General features: G+C 44.4%; 1 protein-coding gene across 8 annotated transcripts in view; it reads left to right on the top strand.

The window, feature by feature from the left end:
- Nucleotides 1-20,133, top strand: part of sorbs2b (sorbin and SH3 domain containing 2b) — a 77,976-nt gene that overhangs the window by 41,461 nt on the left and 16,382 nt on the right. For 5 of the 8 annotated variants that reach the window (XM_045724084.2, XM_014212798.3, XM_014212797.3 and 2 more), the window contains 12 exons: nucleotides 442-837; nucleotides 1,801-1,942; nucleotides 2,844-3,016; nucleotides 6,758-6,824; nucleotides 7,925-7,975; nucleotides 8,152-8,410; nucleotides 8,947-9,061; nucleotides 11,859-11,945; nucleotides 12,888-12,920; nucleotides 15,474-15,523; nucleotides 17,186-17,478; nucleotides 17,882-19,576. In XM_045724084.2, the coding sequence (XP_045580040.1) occupies nucleotides 442-837; nucleotides 1,801-1,942; nucleotides 2,844-3,016; nucleotides 6,758-6,824; nucleotides 7,925-7,975; nucleotides 8,152-8,410; nucleotides 8,947-9,061; nucleotides 11,859-11,945; nucleotides 12,888-12,920; nucleotides 15,474-15,523; nucleotides 17,186-17,478; nucleotides 17,882-19,576 (3,361 nt within the window). The remainder of the gene's footprint in view (nucleotides 1-441; nucleotides 838-1,800; nucleotides 1,943-2,843; nucleotides 3,017-6,757; nucleotides 6,825-7,924; nucleotides 7,976-8,151; nucleotides 8,411-8,946; nucleotides 9,062-11,858; nucleotides 11,946-12,887; nucleotides 12,921-15,473; nucleotides 15,524-17,185; nucleotides 17,479-17,881; nucleotides 19,577-20,133) is intronic. The other 3 variants (XM_045724083.2, XM_014212807.3, XM_045724085.2) reach the window with 3 other exon arrangements.

Raw genomic sequence — 20,133 nt, 5'->3', positions numbered from 1 at the left:
TCTCAGGAACCAGAGGTCCACCTGGCTTTACTCAAACATAACCTCTTCTCTCTTCACCTCCCATCTCCTATCTCTCTCAGGAACCAGAGGTCCACCTGGCTTTACTCAAACATAACCTCTTCTCTCTTCACCTCCCATCTCCTATCTCTCTCAGGAACCAGAGGTCCACCTGGCTTTACTCAAACATAACCTCTTCTCTCTTCACCTCCCATCTCCTATCTCTCTCAGGAACCAGAGGTCCACCTGGCTTTACTCAAACATAACCTCTTCTCTCTTCACCTCCCATCTCCTATCTCTCTCAGGAACCAGAGGTCCACCTGGCTTTACTCAAACATAACCTCTTCTCTCTTCACCTCCTATCTCCCTCTACGAGCCGCCACTGCAGTGTGTGTGCTATGTTTCACTCTAAAGTCTTTTCTCCACGTTCAACTCTAACTTCAGGTCCCTCCGATACCGCCACACAGAAAGACATCTCCTGAACCGACACTGCCAGCCTACCAGCCCCCCCTAAACAGGCCCTTTCATATCCGTCTCTCATCTGACCCCTCAAAGTCCCCCAGTCTCCCCCCACCAGTCCCGATGGGTCCCCGGACCCACTCCCTGCCCCCTCAGGGCTCCTCCACCCCCGAGCCCAGCCAGAGCGGGGCCAGCTCGGTCCTCAGCTGCTCCTACAGTGATTTGTCCACTGCCGTTCTGGAGGAAGAGCTGCAGCACTGTGCCCTGCTGTGTGCCACCGACAGGAGTTCTCAAACGCCCTCGCCCACCCTCAGCCAGACGTCGGCCATCACCGACGACACTGCGCTCACTGCCACTACCTACACCACCGCCGTCGCTAATGTAACTATTCACCTGCTATCTACCTGACCTGAGCTCACCCCTCTCCCTGCAACCTCTCCTCCCTGACTGTTTCAAATCTTTCTTCTGAAACGGGCCTGAGTTTAGTCCTGAGACACTAACCAGACTCCATCCTCTTGAGTTGATTGATTGATATTCTCTCCCCTCTTCACCTGATGTGAACTGTTGTGCCTCCATCCTAAACAGCAGCTGAACAGCTCCTCTGTTTTGTGTTACTGTGCTTAACGCTCTTAGGTTAACGACTAATGACATTAGTTCCACAGCTTCTCTCGACTTAGAATAATTGTTAAAAGTTTTAACACAATATCTGAATGTGCCTGACACTATGGGTTCATATCATGGTTTTATTATGCCCCATTATGTTACATCTTCCCTTATTTTACCTTACCCAACAGTTAGAGTAGGTGGAAAACAAGTCAACTACAGTGTAACTAAACCATAGTTACACCAGCCAAGTTCCTTTTAATCAATCCAGAGCTTGTGTTTTAACCCAACCCAGTGATTTTCAGTGAACTTCCCTTCTGAAAACCTTGTCAATTCCATGTTTGTGGCTGGTTATTCTATTGTCCCTTTACAGTGTTGGTAGCATGTTTAATGCTGTCTTCTTTCTAATCAATATGACAGATAACCAAACACTGTTTGTCCATGACAGATTCTCTGTCCCTGACTTCTTAAACGGCGATGAATTTCAGTCTCTTCATTCCTTTCTTTCTTTCTTTGTCTGTTTACTGACCTACTGGTGATGATTATATTGTATATTCATTCTCTCTCTCTCTCTCTCTCTCTCTCTCTCTCTCTCTGTCTCTCTCTCTCTCGCTCTCTCTCTCTCTCTCTCTCTCTCTCTGTCTCTCTCTCTCCCGCTCTCTCTCTCTCTCTGTCTCTCTCTTTCTCGCTCTCTCTCTCTGTCTCTCTCTTTCTCTCTCTCGCTATCTCTGTGTCTCTCAGAACTACATGGCAGTGAATGGGAATGGCGGGATCACGGGCAGCTCCTACAGTCACCTCCAGAGGCCCTTCTCCCCCATGTCCTACCCCCCTCCTCCCCCACTCAGCCCCAGCCTTGGCCTCTTAACACAGGCCAGGAGTGCAGGTGAGTACTGCTTGATAGCTCTATCAGTTTACTTCCCGTCTTGAAACCTGCTGTAAATCAGTGATCGACTTAGACACACACAGACACACATACACACACACAGACACACACACACAACTCTCCAAGGTCGTTTGCCCCTTGGCAAAAGAGCTTCAGTCGACAGTGCAGCAGAGTGTAGCCTGTGCAGGCGCTAGTAAATTCACAGCCTCTCACTCACTCCCATTGCTAACTGAGTGTGTCAGTCCTGCTAGCGCTCCCATGCACTAATAGAGCTCTAACTAGAGAAGAATCACAGCCCGACGCTAGCTGGAGTGTCTAGTGTGGGGTAGAGCGCGAGGGGGAAGAGGGGAAGAGAGAAGAGGGGTGGTGTGTGCTCCTTCGTCTGCGTCCAGTGATCTCTGAAATCCCAGTGGCCAAGTGACGCAGATTAAAGCTCTAATCTGAGGGAGGGGATTAGAGTGGCTGAGACCAGGCTCTCTCTTGTTTTTGTCCTATCTTTCTTTCTCTCTTCACTATTATAGTCTCCTGGGAAGGATCTAGTTCAGCATGTTTCTAATCAGTATAGGTCCTAGAAGAAATAAGATATGTGTTTTCCTCTTTGTGTGTGGAGAGGAGGTTTACCTTTACTCACCAGTGTTTACTGTTTATCAACCTTGCTCTCTGGGACCCTGTCTGTCTGTCTGTCTGTCTGTCTGTCTGTCTGTCTGTCTGTCTGTCTGTCTGTCTGTCTGTCTGTCTGTCTGTCTGTCTGTCTGTCTGTCTGTCTGTCTGTCTGTCTGTCTGTCTGTCGGAGGTGACCTGGTCTGCAATAGTGTACAGTAGGCATGGTTTGTCTCTTCTTTCCCACTCCTCCCTCCTCCTCACCGTCTATCTCCTTCCCCATGGCTCTCCTGTCTGGCAGAGGTCCGCTCCCCAGGCTACCCCCGTATGAGCCGCCCGCCCCAAGCCACCCCAGCAGAGGAGGAGTACCAGGAGGTACTAGGAGCCCCAAGGGGAGGCGAGGGGGAGAAAGCCCCTCACCACGCAGGCATTGGCCCTGTGGATGAGTCTGGCATCCCCATCGCCATCAGAACGGTGAGTTGACAAAGACTGTGTCCCAAATGGAACCCTATATAGAGAATAGGCTATATAGGGAATAGGATAAATAGGGAATAGGCTATATAGGATATATATGGAATAGGATATATAGGGAATAGGCTGTGTGGGGAATAGGATATATAGGGAATAGGATATATAGGATATATATGGAATAGGATATATAGGGAATAGGCTGTGTGGGGAATAGGATATATAGGGAATAGGATATATAGGGAATAGGATATATAGGGTATAGGCTATATAGGGAATAGGGTATATAGGGAATAGGCTATATAGGGAATAGTATATATAGGGAATAGGCTATATAGGGAATAGGTTAAATGGGGAATAGGCTATATAGGGAATAGGCTATATAGGGAATAGTATATATAGGGAATATGATATATAGGGAATATGCTGTGTGGGGAATAGGATATATAGGGAATAGGATATATAGGGAATAGGATATATATGGAATAGGATATATAGGGTATAGGCTATATAGGGAATAGGATATATAGGGAATAGGCTATATAGGGAATAGGATATATAGGGAATAGGCTATATAGGGAATAGGTTAAATAGGGAATAAGCTATATAGGGAATCGGTTAAATGGGGAATAGTCTATATAGGGAATAGGATGTATAGGGAATATGATATATAGGGAATAGGATATATAGGGAATAGGATATATAGGGAATAGGCTATATAGAATATATATGGAATAGGATATATAGGGAATAGGCTATATAGGGAATAGGATATATAGGGAATAGGAGGAGAACAGGAAATGATCAAATATATTCATATGAAAAACATTACAAAAATGTATTGGTCTTGTGAATATATTTCCAGGCAGACTACAGAGTTTTATTTCCTCATGTGTATTGTGCTGTGTTTGCCAGGCGAGCTCGCTCATTCCACCCACACTGCCACTCAGCCCCAGGCAGGTACAGAACTGACTGATTAGGCGCCACCAAATGTCACATCGATAGCTAAAATGCCAGGCAAATGTAGATACAAGCCTGCCTGGCAAGATATTGATGTTTATGAATGGGTTTTGCCAGACCCAGCCTGGGATGTAGTGGGGGTAAACACACCTTTTTATTTGTGAAATAGCGTTTACGCACCTTTTTATTTTGTTAATTATCATTTACTCACTTATTATTATTATTATTATTATTATTATTATTGGTCAACGCTCAGAAAGCTTCTTAATCTGAGTTCTAATCGTTGATCAACGCTCAGAAGGCTTCTTGATCTGAGTTGTAATCGTTGATCAACGCTCAGAAGGCTTCTTGATCTGAGTTCTAATCGTTGATCAACGCTCAGAAGGCTTCTTAATCTGAGTTCTAATCGTTGATCAACGCTCAGAAGGCTTCTTAATCTGAGTTCTAATCGTTGATCAACGCTCAGAAGGCTTCTTAATCTGAGTTCTAATCGTTGATTAACGCTCAGAAGGCTTCTTGATCTGAGTTCTAATCGTTGATCAACGCTCAGAAGGCTTCTTGATCTGAGTTCTAATCGTTGATCAACGCTCAGAAGGCTTCTTGATCTGAGATCTAATCGTTGATCAACGCTCAGAAGGCTTCTTGATCTGAATTCTAATCGTTGATCAACGCTCAGAAGGCTTTTTGATCTGAGTTCTAATCGTTGATCAATGCTCAGAAGGCTTCTTGATCTGAGTTCTAATCGTTGATCAACGCTCAAAAGGCTTCTTAATCTGAGTTCTAATCGTTGATCAACGCTCAGAATGCTTCTTGATCTGAGTTCTAATTGCGCCTACCTCTGCGAACGAGTGGAATCATGAATGATTAATGCATGCTCATTATGTTCGCCTGCTCCCCCGGATTTGCCTTGTTAGCAGCGCATTCATTCGCCACTCTGTCCAATGGGAAACTTCGCACACGACATAGACCGAGAGGTGAAACGAACTACCTCAATCCAGACCTATAGAGGAAAGTAGCAGAGAGATGCCGCTGACAGTGTGAATTCTTTTAACATCCCTCGACTCCTGCCGTGTCAACAGACCCTCCCCCCTCGACTCTCGGAGAATGATTGTACAACCGTTAAATAGTCACTGATATTTCAGTCAGATGTCTAGCTAGCTAGATAGCTCAAGGGCTCTGTCTATTAGCCGGGTAGCTAGCTATAACTAAGTGGCTAGAAGGATGAAGTTAGAAGCTAACGTTGAACGGAACCTGACCTCAGCAGACCTGAGCAGGAGCAGTTGACTGAAATTAAGCTTGCTATAATCAAAAGAGTTCTCATAACAAAATACCTTTTCTTTATAGAGAGTAGTGAGACAGACAGTGGCGAGTCAAGCTGCAATGAAAGAGGCAAAGGAGATACACAGAGAGGGGAAGCATTGAAGCAAGCAGGGAGAGAGGTTAGTAGTACAGTGGTTCCCAGACTTGGGGTCCGAGACTGATGTGGGGTCCCCTAAAATGTAAAGAGAGTCTTTAATCTTATCAAACACATTAATAACCTGTTTCTCTTCCAATGGGTGTAGAATACAACATTTGAGAATCAACTAAGGGCCTTTTCCTCTGTCGGAATTCACTTTCATGTCATTATGTGTTGGGACAGCCTGTGGGACCTAACATTTTGTGAAATATGAAGACGATTTCAATATAAAGACAATTTAATATTATTATTTACTCTGAACAAAAACACACAACAATTTCCAAGATTAACTGAGTTACAGTTCTTATAAAGAAATCAGTCAACATCATCGTTCCTGACTTACCACTCATGTATGTAGTAAATAAGTAGTGAAACACGTAATATTGAGTAGAACTTGTGAGGTAGTGATGAATAGTAAGTAGTTGGTTTTTTTCATGAGGTTGTGGCGATATACTGCCATCTGGTGGCGACTAGAAACAATTGCATAATAGGAACTATAACAACTTGATGGTCCTTGAAAATAAACATTAGTACTTGAAAAAGTATTTGCCACTGTCTGTATGAACCCTGTATACTGTATTTATTTGTATGCGTTTTTCTGCATTGTCATGATGTAAGGTGTATTATGCTGCTTAATTAGACTAGACTACCAAGAGGGAGCTTAGTGCTTTGGGCTTATAGCTTGTTATCTATTGATAATCCTTAAGGACTTCTCTGTCAGCTTGTGGTTAAGGATATTTCAGGAAAAAAGCTATCTTCTGAGCTACAGTGTAGCTTTGCTTCTCTACCACCACCAGAGAGATTTTTGCATAGATGAATAGAGGCTTATGTTGGTATAAAACTCAAAAGGTAAAATGTTATAGCGTACAGGTAAGTGGCTGGGCCCTATAAATCATGACTGTGTTCCTAATCTCCAATCAATGCAGGCCATCTGGGCCAGGCCTGTCCGTCCCAGGACTGTATTGTGGGAGGAGAAATAGATTTTCTGTCCCTGGTGTGTTTTATGAAACCCTGGGAAAAGCATGCCAACTGAGGTCAGATACATTGGCCAGCCTGCAAACAATCACTTTGTATACATCCCAAATTGTATCCTATTCCTTTCATAGTGCACTACTTTTGACCGGGGCCCTGTAGTAGAGGGAATAGGGTGACATTTGGAACACATCCTATATCTCATTGTGTAATGGTAACCTGATCTAATACATTGATATGTATACTCATACTGTGGATGTCTCTATGTGTCCACATCTCACTACTGTGTTTTGTGGGTGTTGTTTTTGGTAAAATGGTCCAGTGGAGGTTTATGATTTCGTTGTATGTTTTTCTTAAAGACCGTGGACAGACCAAAGGACTGGTATAAGTCCATGTTCAAGCAGATTCACGTGGTACACAAACCAGGTAAGAGCTCATTTCCATAATAACTTCAGGATGTATTTCCACCTTATCCATCTCTCCACTTGGCCAGTCCCTGAGGAGAAAGGATTCTAAATGGGATAGTTATAGTGCTACAGTGACATTGGCCTACATTGAACTACATGCATACATACATACATACATACATACATACATACATACATACATACATACATACATACATACATACATACATACATACATACATACATACATACATACATACATACATACATACATACATACATACATACATACATACAGTGAGGGAAAAAAGTATTTGATCCCCTGCTGATTTTGTACGTTTGCCCACTGACAAAGAAATGATCAGTCTATAATATTAATGGTAGGTTTATTTGAACAGTGAGAGACAGAATAACACCAAAGAAATCCAGAAAAACGCATGTCAAAAATTGTATACATTGATTTGCATTTTAATGAGGGAAATAAGTATTTGACGGTACATGGCCCATCGTCCCTTTGATGCGGTGAAGTTGTCCTGTCCCTTTAGCAGAAAAACACCCCCAAAGCATAATGTTTCCACCTCCATGTTTGACGGTGGGGGAGAGAGATGACAACAGCTGACGATTTGACAATAGAGCAGCTTTGCTCAGCAGTCTGCAGCTTAGAGAAATGTCATTACTGGGAATCTGACAGTGCAGTTCCTGCATAATGTGAGCCAGCTAGTACTGAACCCACAGGGATTACACAGGTCAGGGGTCACACACATTGACAACAATGACATATAACCATATGCTTCATATTTGTTTTCATTATTTCAGCAACACCTGCACACACTGCATTGGTGGTGCCTTTTGTAATACCCATATTGCATTTGAAGATGTGTTATGGGCAGTCATTGGCTCCTTATAGCAGCCTATACAAATATGATCATTCTTGTAATATATTCAAAATGCATTACGCATAGATGGTGTTACCATTATCTTTGACCACATGTAGAATTGTCTTACAAAGAGAATAGCTTAAGAAATGAATCACTGTATGAAAACAAACTGAACAGTCATTGCTTTTACACGATGAGTTGGAGTGCACTGCTAATCATCCTACTTTGGTGTTTATCACAGAAAATGAAAATATGGACCCATATAATACCACCCACACAGTAGTGAATACCGGTAAGAAATGTATTATTTCATCACATGAATCACACATGAATCATTAGTCTGTGTGCTGAGTGCCTGGAATATGATAGAGATACATATGTCATACAAATTTCACCTTTGAATTCATGCCTACATTCTGGATTGCATCTGTTGGATGCATCTGTCACACGCATCTGTTGTTATTACAGATAGCCATCATCGCTCAGCCCCAGACTATCGGCCAGCCAAGTCATTGCAGACCCATGCTCCGCCCCAGACCCACACGTACCGGCCAATGACCAAGAGTGTGTCTGACAACGGCACGTGCAATGTCTTCAGGAACACAAATTCCTTAACCTCGCCCTCACCCATGCCCCCCACACCCCCTCCCATACTCTCATCGGCACATGTTCGAGAAAGGGAGCGCGAGAGGGACAGAGGCACAATAGACAGAGGCACGGTAGACAAGTAAGACAAAATTATTTAAAAATTCCTTTCAAGGGCCTCCCGAGTGGCGCAGCGATCTAAGGTACTGCATCGTAGTGCTTGAGGCGTCACTACAGACCCGGGTTCGATCCCAGGCTATGTCACAACCGGCCGTGACCGGGAGTCCCATAGGGCAGCGCAGAATTGGCCCAGCGTTGTCCGGGTTAGGGGAGGGTTTGGCCGGGGGGGCTTTACTTGGCTCATCACGCTCTAGCGACTCCTTGAGGCGGGCCGGACGCCTGCAGGCTGACTTCGGTCGCCAGTTGAGCGGTGTTTCCTCTGACACATTGGTGCGGCTTGCTTCCTGGTTAAGGAGTGTGGTTTGGCGGGTCATGTTTCAGAGGACGCATGACTCGACCTTCGCCTATCCCTAGCCTGTTGGAGAGTTGCAGCGATGAGACAAGATTGAAATTGGGAGAAAAAGGGGTTACAATACACTAATTGAAATTATTTGGCATGGTAACTTTTGGAACAAGTGGGCCACTGCATAATAAAATGTCTCTGTATCCTCTAACAAGAAACCAATATGGACCCCCTGACAGAAAGGTGGACACCAGAAAATATCGTGCAGAACCTCGGAGCATCTTCGACTATGAACCTGGGAAATCCTCTATTTTGGAGCAGGAGAGACAGGTAAGACCAGTCACTCGCCACTAAACTAATCCCAGCAAACCCAAATTGGTTCTGTGAAAGTTCCCAGAACATTCGTTAGGTTGCTGTAAATGTTCTCATAACACAAATATTGTCTAGTTGTGCTAATGATTTATATAATGTTTGAATAAAACATTCGGCTGATGTTGCAAGAACGTTCCCATAACAAATGTTGTCTGTTCTTTACCTGGAAACATTTGGGGAGTGTTCTGTGGTGGTTGTTAGAGATGTTGTGTACAACATTTTAGTGAAAGTTAGGAGAACATTCCAAGGATATTTAATTCAAAACTTATTTTAAAAAAGTGTTATAACAATCTTTAAACTACCTATGTTGGTTTAGATACAAGCATCATGAAACCTCTAACATAATCAATTATTTGAATGTTTTTGGGATGTTGTCATCCTAATGTTAGATAAAACCCTAACTAGAACTTAATGGGGATCTTAGCTAATGTTTAGGGAAGGTTCCTGTTTTCCTGGGATGACATTTGAACTCTCCTAAATGACCTTTGTTGATATCCTCCTAGCAGGTAATCAGCAGCAGACCATGTGCCCTGCAGGTTTCATCTCGTTAGCTGAGTGGTTTGAAATGCAACATTGTTCTGAGCCACTTACGTGGAACACGCACATCATTTATTTTGTGGCAGTAATTCATTTCAGTGGCAGTGTAATTAGACTACCAAAGGTATTTACTGTTTTCCTCTTTCCAGTAGGGGAGAGTGGGGTACGTTTAGCCATTTTTTATATTCAGCATCACTCCATCAAGGGAAATATAATATTATTTCCAACAATGATATCTACATATATTTCAGGATGTTGTCTATCCTTGGAAATAATTCAGAATTCATGTAAACATTACCATTTTTAAAACATAGCTTGTCCAATAAAGTGGTCTCTTGGGACAACTTACTCCGGGTATGGGGTAAGTTGAGCCGCAGGACAGGGTAAGTTAAGCTGCCTACACATTTCTCTACTGAATGAAATATTACCACTACCTTTTTTAAAACATATCTGTCTTTATTTCCCAAACAAAATTCAGCACATTCACAATCACTGTTTTTGTCTTTTAATAATTTTAAGCATTGTTTATTAACAAAGGCTTAATACCGAACAAACACTTTGTACTTTAAACACTTTAAAACATAGGCCAGGCCCTGTCATTACCTCATAGCCAGGTCGTCATTGTAAATAAGAATATGTTCTTAATTGACTTACCTGTATAAATAAAGGTGAAATATATTTTTTTAAATATCCCAGCGATAATGCCTTGCATTACGCATGAGAAGAAAACGCTTCAATTTGCTCAATTTGCCGTTGGCTCCACCATTGGCTCAGCTTTACCACATGGCCATAGGCTCAACTTACCCCAAAGCAAACATTTTGACTATATTAGCCCACAAAGCTACAAGCTGCACTTTCATGCTAGGTTTAGGACCTCATATTGAAGCTTATAGTGACCCCAACTGATGTATAGAACAATCTTAAAACTACCTACATTGGTTTAGATACAAGCATCATGAAACCTCTTAACACAATAAATTCAGTTGACTTGATCAAAATCAGGTTTTTGGACCTAACTTCCTTTCTACTTTTTCCATGTGGCTTTTTCCTTCACAGACTCCATGAAATGATGATCTCTTCCTAAGTATTTGGTCAAATTATTGATTTTGTATTCCTAGAAACAAGGGTGGCTCAACTAACCCTTTACCTCAACTAACCCTTTACCTCAACTAACCCTTTACCTCAACGAACCCTTTACCCCAATAAACCCTTTACCCCAACTAACTCTTTACCCCAACGAACCCTTTACCCCAACGAACACTTTACCCCAAAAAACCCTTTACCTCAATTAACTCTTTACCCCAACAAACCCTTTACCCCAACGAACCCTGTACCCCAACAAACCCTTTACCCCAACAAACCCTTTACCCCAACGAACCCTGTACCTCAATGAACCCTGTACCCCAACAAACTCTTTACCCCAACGAACCTTTTACCCCAATAAACCCTGTACCCCAACTAACTCTTTACCTCAACTAACTCTTTACCCCAACAAACCCTTTACCACAACGAACCCTGTACCTCAATGAACCCTGTACCCCACGAACCCTTTACCCCCAACTAACCCCAGTCTCCCCTAAGCTATATTACCTCAAAGCTTGCTTGAGACTGCAGACAAATACCATTGCAGTTCAGACTGAGGGTCTGTGTTATTGCTTACAAGAAGTGTATTTTAAATGTATTGTTTCTGAGGGCTGAGATGATTCCCAATGAGTGTTGCTGCACTGCATTCAGGCTCTGTTTCTCAGTGAAAGTGTACTGTACTGCTCTGTGGATAGATCAAGGTTCATGTTGTGGTGACTTACTGCCCTCTGCTGGTGTGTTCTTGAGGTTACCCTGTGAATTAATGAATTCGGCTGGTTACGATGGTTTAAATCCTAAGCAACCTGCCTACAATTGTTTGAAGTACAATAGACCAACATAGCTACAGTAGGTCAAAGCTGTGTGCTGGAAACCCTTGGTAGAGCATGGGTGAAGTAGGCATTTTGGTGCTCATGTGAATTTCCTTTCTTTTTCAGCTTGAAACCAATGCCTACTTTGTTTCTAATTATATATTACTTAGTACATTTGTGCAATTGTTTTCCCAATGTTGTTGTTCATTTGCATCCATTTTACTCTGCTGTTTATCATGGATCATTCTCACCCATACTCTGTGTTGATTTTCCTCCGCTCCTTCCTCCCTTCCCTCTCTTCTCTCCTCTCCACCCTGTCAATCCAGAATACTAGTAACTCAAACCTTACTGAGGTAGATTTAGAGGATGAGCCTTGGTATAAGTTCTTTGCTGAGCTGGAGTTTGGACGTCCGGTAAGTGAGGGCCTCTGTGGTTCTCTCTGTTAGCCAGCGCCATAAGGTGCTAATGTATCGCCCCCTGGCTGCGGCTGCTAGCACTGCAGCCCCATGGTGGGGAATGTGTGGCCATGTGTTAAGCATGTGCCCCAGTGGGATGAACGTGTTGTGCACTATTAGCATAATAGCATGTCACAGGTGTCCTAAATGGCACTCTATTCCCTTTATATTGCATTACAGGGAATAGGGTGTCATTTGGGAAGCAACCACAGTGGTTGTGTTTGTCCCACTGATGAGGAAAATGCTTGACCTCTGTCTGAAGAGAGGCCAGAAATAACTGGCTGAAATGGGCAAAAAAATATATAATAATTGACAATGATGAGGTCACTGACGGGGACTGAAAATGTAATATTTCTGCTCAGTTCATCCAACATTTAGGCAACGTGTTGTCACAGACCTGTGGTGTGATTAGGCTTGTTGTTTTACATGCTTGACTGTTTGGACCTCACAGCAGTAGGGTCGAGGCTACACAGTTCACTGATGTGGAACGCATGTTTGCAATGATGACACAAGAGTGAATCACATGATCTATGGTGTGTAAGACTGCTTGCCATATACTCTTTGGACCTGCCTCATAGCAACCGCTTGAGCACTCTGAGAGCTTTCAACACATTTTCATTTGATTGCTTATGCATGTTTGACAGTAGCTTCTTGATAGAGCTTATTCATCCTTCCTTTTCTTGCTTTTGCTGTGTTTGGTGTGTGTTGTGTTCACGTTTGGACAAGCATTCACAAGTGTTTATTTCTTTGCACACACAAGAGTTGTGTAGGTGCACGGCTGAGTGTGTGAGTGATCTTTAACCATGTAACTCTCTCCACATGTTCCTTCTCATGATGCCCCTGCCTTCTCTTCCTCCTCTTCCTCCTTCTCATCTCCTCATCCTCTGCCTCTGGGTTCAGCCTCCTAAAAAACGTCTGGATTATATAGTTGAGGTAATCACCATGCCACTACATGCCTGTTATTCAGCCCCTCTGTTTATGTGGAGAGGTACAGTAGTAGTAGAGGTACAGCAGTAGTAGTAGTAGAGGTACAGCAGTAGTAGTACAGTAGTAGCAGTATAGCAACATCAGTAGAAGTACAGCAGTAGTAGTAGTAGAGGTACAGCAGTAGTAGTACAGTAGTAGCAGTATAGCAACATCAGTAGAAGTACAGCAGCAGTAGAGCAGCAGTAGTGCCCCACCTGGCGCTGAAACTACTCACAGGAAAGGCTGAAACTACTCTCAGGAAAGGCTGAAACTACTCTCAGGAAAGGCTGAAACTACTCTCAGGAAAGGCTGAAACTACTCTCAGGAAAGGCTGAAACTACTCTCAGGAAAGGCTGAAACTACTCTCAGGAAAGGCTGAAAGTTTACTGAACGTCTCTTTTACTCCCCAGAACACAGTCACCATTGTTTGTTTTCTTTTTCATAGTGTTTCATTGTCATGTCATTGATTGATAGCTGTAGGTTAACGGGCAAGTCAGCTGTTGAGGCAACAGCCATTGTCAACTGCCATGTTTGCTTTTGAGAGTATTACATTATATCATTTGATAATGTGTATAGTCTATATGTCTTAGCTAGAGACAGTATTAGTCTTAGCTCAGCATTTAGGACCTCTGCTTTGGTTCAAAAGGCTCTGACAGAGACCTTTATGTGGACATGTTTACTAGAGTATCATGTTACATACTGAACAAAAATATAAACACAACATGTAAGGTATTGGTCCCGTGTTTCATGAGGTAAAATAAAAGATCGCAGGCATTTTCCATGTGCACAAAAAGCTTATTTCTCTCATATTTTGTGCACAAATTTGTTTAAATCCCTGTTGGTGAGCATTTCTCCTTTGCCAAGATAATCCATCCACCTGACAGGTGTGGCATATCAAGAAGCTGATTAAACAGCATGATCATTACACAGGTGCACCTTGTGCTGGGGACAATAAAAGGCCACTCTAAAATGTGCAGTTTTGTCACATGACACAATACCACAGATGTCTCAAGTTTTGAGGGAGCATGCTGACTGCAGGAATGTCCACCAGAGCTGTTTACAGAAAATGTAATGTTAATTTCTCTACCATAAGCCGCCTCCAACATCATTTTAGAGAATTTGGCAGTACTGTACATACAGCCGGCCTCACAACCGCAGACCATGTGTAACTATGCCAGCCCAGGACCTTCACATCCGGCTTCTTCAGCTGCGGGATCGTCTGAGACCAGCCACCCAGACAGCTGATGAAACTGAGGATTATTTCTGTGTGTAATAAAGCCCTTTTGTGGGGAAAAACAAATTCTGATTGGCTGGGCCTGGCTCCCAAGTGGCTGTGCATATAGCTGCGCCCCTGCCCAGTGATGCGAAATCCATAGATTATTGCCTAATTTATTTATTTAAATTGACTGATTTCCTTATATGAACTGAAATTGTTGCCTGTTGTGTTTTATATTTTTGTTCAACATATATCCAGTTTCACCCACATTTTTTCTGACGAGGTAAAGTAGCTTAAAGTAGCTTTTCCCCTTACTGACGAGGTAAAGTATCTTTTGTCTGCCAGTGAATGTTACAGTAACTTCTTTGAGATAACATCACAAATAAGGACTTAAAGACTGTAAGGTAGGATTTGTTTCTTTGAATTGTCAGTAATGGGAAAAGTACTACATAGGTACTGTACATTGTTGATTTGCCATATACAATATCTGTACTACACAGGCAGTGTGATGAATATCACTCCTGATGATACAGCGCTGTCTGTTTTCCGTCTATAGACCAAGTTTGCTATGTATCTCATACCTTGCAAAGTAGCTATTTTACTATAAGAGTAAGTTACAACTTTACGTGGTCATTAAATTAATTATATGATGAATATATTGGAGGAAGGCACAGTAGAAGTTATGGCAGGAGGTAGGTAGCTAGGATATCGTTTAATCAACCTTAGAGCTTCCTGGACCTGAGACAGATCGTCATGGGGGGTCTTGGCCCGTCCAATGACGTGTTTGCCTGTGCGGTAGCTGTCGCTTAGAACAGTATTTATGTTTACCGGTCACCAGTCTGTCACAGTGACACTCCATTCCTGGCAACCGTCATCAGGTCTACTTTTAAAGAGGGGTTAAAAAAATGTGCGGGGCTCTGTTGGGCAGAGAGAGAAAGAGGCTACTAATGAACTATTACCAGGCTTCTGCCTCAGTAGCAGGGAGAATGGTAATCTTCTCCAGCCAGGTGTACAAGGAGTTCCCTGCCTTGTTCGACATTGAAACTCTCGTAAGTGAATCATCGCTGTAGGTTTTTGACAGGGAAACATACCCTTTTCACAGTGACAGAAACCAAGGAAAAATGTTAAAGGTTGACGTTGGAAGGTATTTAATTCAGTATTTCAAGGATGTTTCCAAAGCCTTGTGCTCTCAGACAGAGGTTGCTGTGAGAGGGTGCTGGCTATAGTAGCTTTCTGAAGGAGCTCTGTTTGTTTACAGTCTGTCTGTTCACTTGGCACTCAAGCTGCTCTCTGCTCACTTTCAGAGTTCCCTCCAACAGGCCTCTGCAGACAGGAACACAGACAGGCCGTCAAGGTAAGTCAGATCCCTCCCTCTCTATTAAACAACCATTGATTCTCAAGAGTCTATAGCAAATTACGTTGACACGTCTTAAACAAAATGGCCCAGACTCTTTGCTTTATGTGGAGTTTGTCAGGCAACACCTTACTCAGTGTACTGTATATATGGAGCGGTGTGCTCTGAGTGGGACAGCTGGAATAGCCGTGCCCTTGAGTCCTGTCAACTCAGCCATGAATCTCAGCCCCCCCCCCCACCACCCACCTCTTCCACTGTGACCCGCTAGGGCAAATCTATACTTGTCATCACTCCTCACAGCTCTGTCTTCCAAGTGGGCATACTGTAATAAACATTATAGCCTACTGTAATGGTATGGATACAGTCAGTAGACAACTGTTATCTGAAGAAGAGTTGTTGATGAGGCTCTCATTCACAGCCTCGTACTGGAGAATTATGTTTCATCCCATGAGGAGGATTGGTTTGTGTGTGGACAACTGGTCATTTTAAAGACCCATTAGGAGGCATGCTGTTGTTGGGCAAAATAACACTAAACCGAAGTTGATGATGTATGAAAATAAATACAAATGTAAGCAATTTACTGTTGGTCTATTTTGATTACACTACCGTTCAAAAGTTTGGGGTCACTTAGAAATGTCCTTGTTCTAGAAAGAAAAGCCAATTTATTTGTCCTTTTAAAATAACATACAATTGATCAGAAATACAGTGTAGACATTGTTAATGTTGTAAATGACTATTGTAGCTGGAAACAGCTGATATTTTATGGAATATCTACATAGGCGTACAGAGGCCCATTATCAGCAACCATCACTCCTGTGTTCCAATGGCATGTTTTGTTAGCTAATCCAAGTTTATCATTTTAAAAGGTTAATTGATCATTAGAAAACCCTTTTGCAATTATGTTAGCAAAGCTGAAACTGTTGTACTGATTAAAGAAGCAATAAAACTCATCTTCTTTAAACTAGTTGAGTATCTGGAGCATCAGCATTTGTGGTTTCGATTACAGGCTCAAAATGGCCAGAAACAAATAACTTTCTTCAGAAACTCGTCAGTCTATTGTTGTTCTGAGAAATGATGGCTATTCCATGCGAGAAATTGCCAAGAAACTGAAGATCTGGTACAACGCTGTGTACTACTCCCTTCACAGAACAGCGCAAACTGATGCATATTCTAGTTACTGGGCAGGAGTAGTAACTAGATTAAATCGGGTACGTTTTTTATCCGGCCGTGTCAATACTGCCCCCTAGCCCTAACAGGTTAATGACTTGGAGAAGATCTGCAAAGAGGAGTGGGACAAAATCCCTCCTGAGATGTGTGCAAACCTGGTGGCCAACTACAAGAAACGTCTGACCTCTGTGATTGCCAACAAGGGTTTTGCCACCAAGTACTAAGTTATGTTTTGCAGAGGGGTCAAATACTTATTTCCCTCATTAAAATGCAAATCAATTTATAACATTTGTGACGTGCGTTTTTCTGTTTTTTTTGTTGTTATTCTGTCTCTCCACTGTTCAAATAAACCTACCATTAAAATTATAGACTGATCATTTCTTTGTCAGTGGGCAAACGTACAAAATCAGCAGGGGATCAAATACTTTTTTCCCTCACTGTAGCTTGAATTAATGCGTGGCAAACTCAGGACTTAACCTATCTATGTGTCCACAGCTCAACCAGTGACTACAGGAAGAGGAGGAAGTCCGAGGTAGCAGCCCAGCAGCCCAGACCAGCCAGCACCCTGACCACAAGCCAGAGTACATCCAGCAGCCTGTCAGGGCCCAATAGCACCACCAGCCACAACCCAGTCTCCTGGCCTGTAGAATCTCCCCGTAGCAGCAGTTACAGCAGCGGCCTCAACTCCTCAGGACGGCCCTCTGAACCCCCACGTAGCAGCAGTTACAGCAGCGGCCTACGCCAGCCTGTGGCAAGCTCCTTCCCTGCCTCCCCCTCCAGAGCCAAAGGTAGGGCCCACCTCTGAACCTCACTGGTTTGGTAGAACTGAGAGAAGACAGATACTGAAACAGACAGCATCAACAGTTGCTTAGACTTATTTATTTCAATTTAAAAAGCAGTGTAACGTTTGGCTTGGAATGAGAAGTTTTAAAGTGTAGTGCATGCTTTGTGCATTAATCTATGAGTGCTATAGAATACTTTATTTCCTCTGTGTACTATTTCCTCTCTGTGGCTAACAACGGTCTGCCACACAGCTATGTATAAATATGATATTCTTAGCAGCTTTTTTTATTGTGTGTCTCTCTAACCCCCCTCTGTCCTCAGCTCTTCCTGGCTGATTTCCACGTGAACCTTTTAATGTCTTCTCATGTCTCTCTCTTACCATGCTGCTCTTGGTGGATATACCTTAAGGTGGGGATATTAGCAGCACATACTCAGCCCGTTTCAGTTGTCCAGGTCCCTCCCCTGGTCCCAACCACAATACCTCACATGACTCAGTGTTTCCTTGTCTTAATGATGAGGCTATTGACTGTGTTGAGCCTCCTGAGGGCTCTGATGAGAGCCCTGATGTGTGTCTGAAGAACGGCTGGCAGGCTCATGTCCAGAGCCAGAATGCCGAGGCCTGGAGCTCTGCCGAGGAAAAGCCAGCCTCTCCCAAACTCAAGTCCTGGAGCTGTGACGACCTCCTGGCAGAAGATAGAGGATGTCCGGGAGGTTCTGTAGGTTCACAGGTTCGCTCCGAGAGTGTAGACTTCCTGTCACATGAGCAGCAGGGCAAAGATCACAGCATCTGTGACAGCCCCCGGAGAGAGCGGACACAGCACCATTCAGCCCACGATGCACCAGGCTTCCTCAAGCTGTACAAGAAGATGCACCACATCAACAGGCAGGATCTGATAGGCTCTCAAAGCTCCCAGGTCATCTGCTCTGTGAAAGCCCGGATCCTGGAGTACGAGAGCGAGCTCCACAAGGACCGGCTGGCTGGCTGGAGGGGCTTCAGCAAAGAGGTGCCCCAGGACATGGTGCACAACAGGATCTCTGAGTTTGAGAGCCTCATCCAGAAGTCTAAGTCCATGCCCAACCTAGGGGGTGAGGGTGAGGCTACCCCAGGGGGCCCGTCCGGGAGGGGCAGCAGCCCCCAGCGACGCTTCTCCATCGAGTCACTGCTAGACGAGGACCCCCCTGCCAGGAACCCCCCTGAGGGCCAGCCACACTACCCCAGGATCAATGCCCCCACTACCAACAACTGTGTGCCCATCCACATCCAGATCACTGGAGACCACCACCACGTCTACCCCCAGAGACCAGCATCCCAGCAGGAAGTCTACTCAGACAGTGATCACGACGCCATCAGGTCCAACCTCAGTGACTTCATCCAGATAGAGGGATCTTCCTTCTGTAGTGAGAGTGACTACGACCGCTGCTCTCGGACATCGTCTGAGAGCCCCTACGGCTCAGGCCACTATCACCACCACCACCGTCATCATAACCTCAACCATAACCAGCAGAAGCACCTGGTCAGCAACTGTAAGGGCCGATGCCCTGCCTCCTATACACGCTTCAGCACCATGCTCAAACACGAGAGGGCCAAGCAGCTGACAGCTGAGGACCCAGAGTCAGCCCAGTCCAAGCTGGCCTTCCTTGTGAGTCCGGTACCGTTCAGGAGGAAGAGGGGCTCCCCTCCCCACAGCCACATGCAGGCCGTCTCCACCCACAGCAGGCCCCCTCCCCGCTATAAGAGCTCCATGTACGAGGCGCTGGACGAAGCCCTGAGGGACATCTATGAACACATCCGGGCCGAGAGGAGGAGGGGCAGCCTGCCCGACAACAGAATCCTCCACAGGCTCCTGGATGAGCTGCTGCCAGACATCCCAGAGAGGAGCTCCTCCCTCAGGGCACTGTGCAGACGCAGCCCCAGCCCGGAACCCAGCACCGTCCCTGGGCCCCAGAGCCTGGAGCAGGAGCAGCCATACCCCTCTCAGCCTGACGGCATGCCCAGCCCAACCTGCTACCAGCCTGAGTACTGCCGCCTCTCACACAGTGCCTCCTATCACCTCACAGACCCCAACAACAACAGCCATGTCTGTGAAGACGACTACTACCAAGGTGGATGGTTCTCATAAACACACCCACCAGTCCCTTCCCATCTCCCCCGACCCACCTCTTTCTCACCTTATGGGTCGCCGTGGAGTGTTGTAGTTTGAGTTCTTTCCATTTCCCCTCCTGTTCCCTGCACCACTACCATTCTCCACCCGTCTTCTGAGCATTGTTCTTGAGTAGTGACCTGTGAGTGGTTCCATCTTCTGGAATGTCTGAGAAGCATGATTCCCTCCAGCAAGTCACCCGACCCCCTAACTCTGTTGTATTCATCAAGTCACCCCCTCCTAACTCTGTTGTATTCATCAAGTCACCCCCTCCTAACTCTGTTGTATTCATCAAGTCACCCCCTCCTAACTCTGTTGTATTCATCAAGTCACCCCTCCTAACTCTGTTGTATTCATCAAGTCACCCTCCTAACTCTGTTGTATTCATCAAGTCACCCTCCTAACTCTGTTGTATTGATCAAGTTACCCCCCTAACTCTGTTGTATTCATCAAGTCACCCTCCTAACTCTGTTGTATTGATCAAGTTACCCCCCCAACTCTGTTGTATTCATCAAGTCA

The sequence above is a fragment of the Salmo salar genome, chromosome 09, assembly GCF_965601325.2.
Source record: "Salmo salar chromosome 09, fSalSal1, whole genome shotgun sequence".
Classification (NCBI taxonomy): Eukaryota; Metazoa; Chordata; class Actinopteri; order Salmoniformes; family Salmonidae; genus Salmo; species Salmo salar.
This window is presented reverse-complemented; position numbering and strand designations above follow the sequence as displayed.